The 9,072-nt window shown below is 56.3% G+C and overlaps 1 protein-coding gene across 2 annotated transcripts in view; it reads left to right on the forward strand.

Annotated features, from left to right (window-relative positions):
• GPR161 (G protein-coupled receptor 161) overlaps window positions 1-9,072 on the forward strand; it is a 41,245-nt gene that overhangs the window by 24,434 nt on the left and 7,739 nt on the right. For both annotated transcript variants that reach the window (XM_077761780.1, XM_077761781.1), the window contains one exon: window positions 4,247-4,971. In XM_077761780.1, coding sequence (XP_077617906.1) covers window positions 4,247-4,971 — 725 coding nt within the window. The remainder of the gene's footprint in view (window positions 1-4,246; window positions 4,972-9,072) is intronic.

The following is a 9,072-nucleotide window of genomic DNA, read 5'->3' on the forward strand; positions in this document are numbered from 1 at the left end:
CCCCCCCCCCGCCCCCACAGTGGTCATGACTTTGACGGAAAGGGGTTGCAGGCTGCACTCTGCTGCTAATACACACTCCTCCGGAGAGTCCTTGCCGCACCCGGCTGGCCCCCATTCTGCAGGCGAGCGAAGCGAGGCTTTGTGACCCGCCCCAGGCCCGCGTGGCTGGTAGGTAGCTCGTCGGGTTCTGCGGCGGTGAAGGCCGGACTCAAGTCACAGCAGACCCCGGAGTGGACCAGAGTCAGGTCCAGCAGGCGGTTAGTTTAGCTCAGGGTTTCTCAGCCTGGCACCGCTGACATTTTGGGTTGGGTAACACTTTGCGGGCATGGGGGGCCACATCCCGGGCCTCTACGCGCTAGATGCCAGTCGTTCCTCCCCAGGCACTGCCACACGTCCCCAGGGGGACACGTCGCCCCCACGGAGAACCCCACGGAGAACCCCGCCAAACTAAGATGGCAGAGGAGCCAAAGGAGTTCATCTCGCAGCCTCGAGAAGGGGGAGCAGAACAGACTGTGTAGACAAAAGAGCCGACTGGAGAGGGATTGGGTGGAAATGTCGGGGTCCTGAGCCGGCCACGTGGGGAACGTCACGTGACCCGGGAAGACCTGTGCCCTGACTAAGTGTGTGACTGGTCAGCCCCGGCCTAGCCTGGCAGCTCGTCGGGTTTGCACTGCACACGCAGGCCCTGAAGACGGAGTTCGGTGAGGGAAAGCGGGCTAGCTTGTGGGGGGGGGGGTCACAGTGCCGAGTCCCCAGCGTCGTGGGAATGCTCTGGGGTAACGTGCGCTCCCCGAGGCGGCGTCAGCTCCGGCTCCGTCGTTTGCGGTGGAGGCGTCTTAGTGACGTCATCACAGGGGGCGGGTTCCGGGCCCCGTGTGCGTGGTGACGTCAGGTTGCACGAGACGTCGTGAGCGCCCCCTGTGGGCCCGGGGGTCGTTCCTGGGCCCGTGTGTGAGCTGAGTGGCTAGAGAAAAGGCTGAGCTTCCGGAGCTCGTTAAGGGCACGGGAGGCAAAGAACCCCCTACGTCCGGGCCTCTGACGACGTGCGGGGACACGGGGCGCCGCTCTCGTTCTGTTTTCCTCTGAACTGCAACGGGCCTCAGTGAGGCTAAGTTTGTTTGTTTATTTATTTATTTTTGAGAGTCAGAGGCAGCGTGAGCAGGGGAGGGTCAGAGAGAGAGGGAGATACGGAATCTGAAACAGGCTCCAGGCTCTGAGCTGTCAGCACAGAGCCTGACGTGGGGCTCAAACCCATGAACTGTGAGATCATGACCTGAGTCGAAGTCGGACACTTAACCGACTGAGCCACCCGGGCGTCCCGAGGCTAAGTTTAAAAAATGAAGTTTCAAATCTACAAAGTCCGTGCTTTCTCATAGGCAGATGGGGGATGTTCTGGATCTTGATGGAGCCATAGGTTTGCACATTGCATCGTATGTAAGTTTTACCAAAAAAGGCAAACAAATCCTGAAACCAGAGTAGTCCTTGGAGGGTATGGATCTAAAGGGGTTGCACTCGGGCCTGTGGGGGCCCCCAGCACCCCCGTGGGACTCGGGGCTCAGCTGGGAAGGTTACCTTCCTGTCCCCCTGGAATTGCTCTTGGCCATAACCTTAGTCAGTCGGTGAAACAGATACCATTTATTATAGTGAAGGAGGAGTCTTGCCATAAAATCATAATAATAGCTGGGTGTTGAGAATAGCCAGAAGATTATGTGTGGAGAGCGGCTTATTGTAATTATTTTTCAAAAGTCAGAACGGGGCTGGCCAAAGGGGGGCGCAGCTCACATCCGCGGCCTGGCCTCCCTGCGCTGTTGCCCCGGAAGCGTCTTGAGGTCAGAGAGCCTGCACACGGTTTAAAAGGCCAGAGAAAAAACTAGAAATCTCTGCTTTGTTTCTCTTTAAAAGACACCTCCCAGGCAGCCCTCAGTCCCACCCTAGCAGACCCCTCACATTTCACTTGCCGGGATGATGGCGCACAGGTCATTGTCCCGGCTGAAACCTGGCAAGAGATTGGAGACCACCAGAATGGCTTGACTCATCTCTCAGGACGCAGAAGGGCCCAGCATCCCCTTTCGGTCATGGTAGCTGGAAGTGCATGAACAGTCTGGGTTCCTGTTTTCAGGAAGGAAGGAGGAAAGGTCAATGGACGGGCAGAGACCCAGCTCTACCCCCGCTGTGTGAAGGGCAGGCACGACCACCAGTGTGGACCCTGAGTTCTTGGGGCAGATGTGTGGCAGGGCCCCTGTGATTCCTGACGTTGCAGACGAAGGCCACCCAAGGTCACACAGCTAGTGGAGGGCAGCTCCCTGGGCATGCTTTGTTCCCCGGGCTGCTCGGACGTTGCAAGATGCAAACCCAGGTCACTGAGTGTTTTACCCCAGGCTGTGCTCTGCGATATCCATGACCCATCCCAGGATCCGCACTAGATCCTCCCTTCAGACCCCACACCCGGACCGCACCCAGCCTGGCATCAGTGGTCCCCGGGGCACCTGGCTGGCCCAGTCGGGGGAGCATGCAACTCTTGACCTCAGGGTTGGGAGTTCAAATCCCATGTTGGGTGTAGAGATTATTTAAAAATAAAATCTTTTTTTCCTTTTCTTCTTTTTTTTTTTTAAAGGAGGGGCACCTGGGTGGCTCAGTTGGTTAAGTGTCCTATTTCAGCTCAGGTCCTGATCTCATGGTTGGTTTGTGGGTTCGAGCCCCACATCCAGCTCTGCTGACAGCTGGGAGCCTGGAGCCTGCTTTGGATTCTGTGTCTCCTTTTCTCTTTGCCCCTCCCCCAGTCGCACTGTTTCTGTCTCAAATATAAATAAACATATAAAGAAATTTAAACAAAAGGAAAGACCTTCACAAAGGGTGTAGGTGGGGAAACGGCCCCTCCCAAGACAGTCAGCAGGCAGCATGTCGCCGTTAGGCTGTGGCCCCTGTCCCTGCACTGCTGGTGCCCAGGGGTGACTCGGGCTGGGACCTGTGTGACCCTTGGCCCTGGTCGTTTCCCAGCGTCCTCTCTGTACCGGGCAGCATCAGCGGGTCCACCCCTGTCTTTTCCACAGGCTGCGCTCATGGGGAAAGCCTGCTATTCATTAAACAGCGTTTCCTTTGGATAAAATGTCTGCGTGGGGAGTGTGTGGTCTCCCTTCAGCCCCGTGACCTAAATCCTCCCACCTTTCCAGTCCCGGGGTCAGGCCTGTAGGCTTAGTCTGCTCCGGCCCCTGGCTTCTTGCCTCCTGCTCTGGCCGCGCCTGCGCGGCTTCCCCGCGGGCTGGGCGCTGGCTTAGGTCCCCTGGCCTCACCAGAGCTGCCCTTCCTCCTCCGAGACTCGGGCCGGGGCCTTTGAACACCTAAGACCTGGCTTGCTGTCTCCCGCAGGACACCTGTGCTGACCCGCGTCTGGACCAGGTGCCCCTCCAGTTTGAGTCTGGAGCCCTCCAGGCTTCCTCCCTCCATACAGGGCGGGGGGATAGGAAACCCCCTGTTGTGTGGACTCCAGAACGAGCTGGTTTGTGAGGAATTGCTGGCGTGTCGCTGGGGACTGTAGAGCCAGATTGTCCGGGTTTATGTCTTGTTTCTTCCCTGGGCAGGCTGCTTATTCTCCCTCTGCTTTCGCGCCCTCATCTGTGAAATGAGGGTAATGGTAATACCCCCCTCTTCGGGAAGTTGTGAGGATTACACGTAGCCTCCCCACCCAGACGCGGACTCTGTCAGGTGCCTGACACCCCCCACATCTCCTCACTGCCTTTCCCGTACGTAGCACAGGGCTTCCCATAGGCCTTCGGTAACCGTTCATCAATTGCATAAACCCCGTAGTCTTCTATATTATTCTGGCTTTTTAATGAGTCTCTGAAAACTAACCTACGCTGATTGATGTCAGCAACACAGAAGTGATCTGGCGTCAAGCACGATCCCTTAGAACCCCCGCAGATGCCTCAGGGCGACCCACGGCCCTGAATATGATTGGGTCCTGGCATGGTGACTTGGAAACAGGACCGCCTGAGCCCTGGGTTCATCCTGGCCTCCAGCTCCTGACTGATGAAGCAGGGTGACACTTGTCACCCAGTCTGTGGGTCCCAGTCCCAGTCTGTGACTTGCCCGGGAAGAGTTGGGAGAAGGGGCCGTCTTAGGAGCCCCGTGGCTGGGTTGGAGGGAGAAATTCAACACAGCTCGCCACCTCGGAGAGCTCAGGGGGCCCATTCTGGTGGGTTTTCGCTGTTTTGACCCCTCTCTCTCGCCCCGTCCATACTTGCCCTAGCTACTATGCTGTCCTGTACCCCATGGCGTACCCCACGAAGATGACAGGGAACCGAGCTGTGATGGCGCTCGTCTACATATGGCTTCACTCTCTCATCGGCTGCCTGCCGCCTCTCTTCGGCTGGTCGTCGGTGGAGTTTGACGAGTTCAAGTGGATGTGTGTGGCCGCGTGGCACCGGGAGCCCGGCTATACCGCCTTCTGGCAGATCTGGTGCGCCCTCTTCCCCTTCCTGGTCATGCTGGTGTGCTATGGCTTCATCTTCCGTGTGGCCAGGGTCAAGGCGCGCAAGGTGCATTGTGGCACCGTGGTCATTGTGCAGGAGGGCCCCCAGAGGAACGGGAGGAAGGACTCCAGCACCTCCACCTCCTCGTCAGGCAGTAGGAGGAACGCCTTTCAGGGCGTGGTCTATTCGGCCAACCAGTGTAAAGCCCTCATCACCATCCTGGTGGTCATCGGCGCCTTCATGGTCACCTGGGGCCCGTACATGGTCGTCATCACCTCTGAAGCCCTCTGGGGGAAGAACCATGTCTCCCCGGCCCTGGAGACCTGGGCCACGTGGCTGTCCTTCACCAGCGCCGTCTGCCACCCCCTGATCTATGGCCTCTGGAATAAGACAGTTCGCAAGGAGCTGCTGGGCACGTGCTTTGGGGGCCGGTATTCCCGGGGGCCGACCGCGCGGCGGCAGAGGACATCCCGGCTCTTCAGCATCTCCAACAGGATCACAGGTGAGCTGGGAACTTGCTGGGGGAGGGGTGCCCCCCTGGGGTGGGAGGCGCTCCGCCGTGTTGACGGTGAGCTCTCAGACCGACTGCGGCCTCAGGGCTCCAGGCGCGGTGTGCCTCGGGGAAGGGACATCCCGTGTGTCCCCTGTGGTTCCCAGGCAGCTTTTGGCAGGGGACACCGGAGTTCGGAAATTTGTTTTCTGTTTCCCCAGCCACGGCCCGCTGGCCTTTCTGAAACAGACAAGAACCCAGGCTGCCTTCCCCTGCTGGCTGGGCCTTTGCTGTCGGTGGTCCGTAGAGCAGAGCCCACCTCCAGGCACCCCCGCCCCCTCCTCAGCTCCTCCTCGGACCTGTCTCGCTGGTCAGCGGTGTCCTCATGTTGGCGCCAGCAATTCATGTGTGTCAGCGCCACCCCCAGCCCTCCCCCTGCTGCCTTGAAATGTCATTGTCCCCTGTGTGTAAAGCTGCTCTTCCGTTGGTGATTGATTGACCTGGGAGCTAACAAGTTCCTGGAGATGATCTCTCCCCTTTGGTGAGGCTGGAGGAATTAGTCTAGGCGGGGATAGATTTTTTTTTTTTAAAGTAGTTTATTGTCAAGTNTACTCTCAAGGTCCATCCATAACACCCTCAAGGTCCATCCACGTTGCTACAAACGGCCAGATTTCATTGTTTCTCATTGCCGTGTAGTATTCCTTCGTATAGATAAACCACATCTTCTGGATCCATTTGTCCGTTGATGGACACTTAGGCTCTTTCCATGTTTTAGCTATTGTGGAGAGTGCTGCTATGAACATTGGGGTACATGTGCTCCTATGCATCAGCATTTCTGTATCCCTTGGGTAAATTCCTAGCAGTGCTATTGCTGGGTCATAGGGGAGTTCTATTGTTAGTTTCCTGAGGAACCTCCACACTGTTTTCCAGAGGGGCTGCACCAGTTTACATTCCCACCAACAGTGTAGGAGGGTGCCCGTTTCTCCACATCCTCGCCAGCATCTAGAGTTCTCTGATTTGCTCATTTTAGCCACTCTGACTGGCGTGAGGTGGTATCTCAGTGTGGTTTTGATTTGTATTTCCCTGATGAGGAGGGATGCTGAGCATCATTTCATGTGTCTGTTGGCCATCTGGGTGTCCTCTTTGGAGAAGTGTCTGTTCATATCTTCTGCCCGTTTCTTCACTGGATTGTTTGTTTTGCGGGTGTGGAGTTTGGTGAGTTCCTTAATAGATTTTGGATATTAATCCTTTATCTGATATGTCATTTGCAAGATAGATTTTTTTTTAACCCTTTTGATTTTGAAATAATTTTAGACCTGGAGAAGAGCGGGGAAGAGAGTACCGAGAATTCCCACCCACCCACGCCGCTTCTCCGGCAGCCACCAGAGCCATTGACATCGGCGCAGTGCTGTGAACCCTGCGCTTCCTGCACGTTTCCCCCAGTTCCCCACGCATGGCCTTTTTCTGTGCCGGGACCCGGGTCACGATCATGTCACGGCTCCCTTTGTCGTCTTCAAGCTTTGACAAGTCTTTGTCCCTTGTCTTCCATGACATTGACGCTTTTTTAGAGTGCTGGGGTGGGGGAGGCAGTTGTAGGATGCCCTGGGCTGGGGCTCAGCCGATGTGTTGTCAGGATCAGAGTGAGTTTCTCCGTTTGGGCCCGGAGTGCTGTGGGGGTGCTGCGCTCTTAGTGATCCCCTCGGGCACGCAGGTCAGTGTGTGTTACTACCCATTTATGTGACCCTGGTGTTGTGGTTAACGTCTTCACTCAGGCTGCTGTCACGAAATGCCACAAACTAGGGGCTGACACCAGCGACAGGGCTTTTTCCCAGTTCAGGCGGCTGGAAGTCTGAGATCAAGGTGCCACGTGGGTGGAGCCTGGTGAGAACGCCCTTCCTGGCTGTCTTCCCGCTGCGTCCTCACATGGTGGGGACGTGGGGAGATGGGACAGAGCAGGCGCTGTGGTCCTTCTTATGAGGACCCCACCCTCATGACCTCGTCTGCTCCGGATTACCTCCCGAAGGCCCTGTTTCCAAATACCATCATTCCCGGGGTTAGGGCGTCAGTGTGTGAATTTTGGGGAAACACTGAGTCCATCCAGTTCAGGTGGTGTCTGCCAGCTTTCTCCATTGTAGTCACTGTTTTTCCCTCTGCCATTAATAAGTACCCTGGGGGAGATCCTTCGAGGCTCTGCAAACACCCTGCCTCTCCTCCAGCCGTCACCCACCAGTTATAGCGCCCACTGGTGGGTCTTGCCTCCGCAGTTATTACCGTGTTGTTCCGATGGGGAAGTAGCCAGGGTTTTAGGGCCACGTTTGAGGGAGATTATCATGTAAATGAACTGTTGAAGGAGAGATTTTGAGGGCGCTTCGACCGAGAAAGAGCTAGTTCAGGTTAGAGTTCTCCTCTTTTGCTGGGTGACTTTCGAGCTGAAACCACTCGAGAGAATGGTTCCTGTAAGTGGAATAGAGAGGCTGCCCACCTTCTCTCTCTGTAAAGAACGGGTTCCCCAGGACTGCGAATACTCAGTTGGTAGTAGTGATGGGAGATCTTTTCCATGAAGCAGTAAGAAACCAGCATCACTGATGTATTTCATGGGTCGATGGAGTGTTACTTCTTGAGAGAGAAAGGAAGTCAGGGAGTTTTTATTCTTTTTTTTTTTTTTTTTTTAAGTAGGCTCCATGCCCAACACGGGGCTTGAACTCACGAGCCTGAGATCCAGAGAGGGACTTTTTATTCTGAGCAGAGGAGAAAAAGAATCTCTCCATACCTCAGTATTTTAACCCCTGGAATGCCCCTTGCCCGCCCCCTGCAAGTCCGTGTTTCCAAGTATGACTTGTGAGTCAGAACTGCATTCACAGTCTGGCTTCATTTCTCTGAGTAACTTACTTGGATTTGGTAAAATCACTTCTCTTTTAGGCAAAGAGTATGCCATGTTTCGTATTCCGCTGAAGTGAAGAATGAGGAAAGAGAAAGAAAGAGGAAAGAGAATAAAGGAGGGAGGGTGGCCAGAACCAAAAGAAACATCAGCTCGTGGCCCGGATTTTCCACGCAGGTCACTGAGGTGGTGCTGGCAGAGGGCGTGGGGCCGGAAGAGCGCCGGGAACGCCAGCTGTGGTTTGGTGGGCCTGTCCGTGGCCGCTGGTGGCCTCCTCCTCGCGGAGGGGGCAGTCTTGTGGGATGCGTTTGGGTTGCAGAATGTGTGGGCCAATGGGCTCTGCGCACTTGGCCTTCCCCAGCTTCTGAGTGTTGGATGCACAGCAGAACTTGGCCTCCCTCCCCCCTCTCCCCTCTGCTCCGTGCCCCGCCCGCCCCAAGAATGCCCATGCCCTTCTGGTCTGGAGGAGGGAGGCTGCCGAGGCCTTGGTCCCTCTGGCTGAGCCAGGGCTTGGACCCTCCTCTGACGCCCCCTGGGGGCCTGGCTTGCATCCGCCCAGACTCCTGAACCCAAATCCGCTTTCTGTCCCTGGAGCCTGCTTCTGGGCCACCTCCCTCACCTCCGGGAGTGCTGAGCTGGGGGTAGCAGAGGGGAAGTGGGGGGTAAGACCCCGTCCACAGGAACAGCAGGGGACCGGAGGCTCTTCTTGGCGTTGTTCCTCTCCATTTGCATGGACTCCTGGGAAGCTTTAACCAAAGGAATCAGTACATGGAATTAGAAACGTGCCTCACAGGGTAAGCAGAGGCAGACAGGAATTCCAGAACTATCTGGAGCTTCCCAGCTGACTCTGGCTGCTAGGAGCTTTAGACACACATTGTCCCATTTATTTCATATGTGATTTGCACCACGATCCGTGGCTCTGGGTTTCTTGTTCTGGCCCCAAGCCGAAGAAGTGCAAACACTGACGTTTTCCCCGGGGTGTCACCTGTCCCTGAGCCCCCAGAATGCCTTCTGCCTGTGAGGTCTTGTTCATAGATCTCCCGGGGCTGAGCCAGGACTTGAGGCCTCTGGGCTGCCTGGAGGTTGTCAGGCGCTCCCATCTCCTGGTGACAGGTCAGCCCTGGAGTCGACATCGACCTCTAGTGCCAGAGGGTGAGCTGAAGGCTAACACTTGGTCTTGGGAGGCCAGACCACAAATCCAAAGCTGGCAGGGGGCTCTGGGCGATTAGGGACCT

The sequence above is a fragment of the Crocuta crocuta genome, unplaced genomic scaffold, assembly GCF_008692635.1.
Source record: "Crocuta crocuta isolate KB4526 unplaced genomic scaffold, BGI_CrCroc_1.0 scaffold243, whole genome shotgun sequence".
NCBI lineage: Eukaryota > Metazoa > Chordata > Mammalia > Carnivora > Hyaenidae > Crocuta > Crocuta crocuta.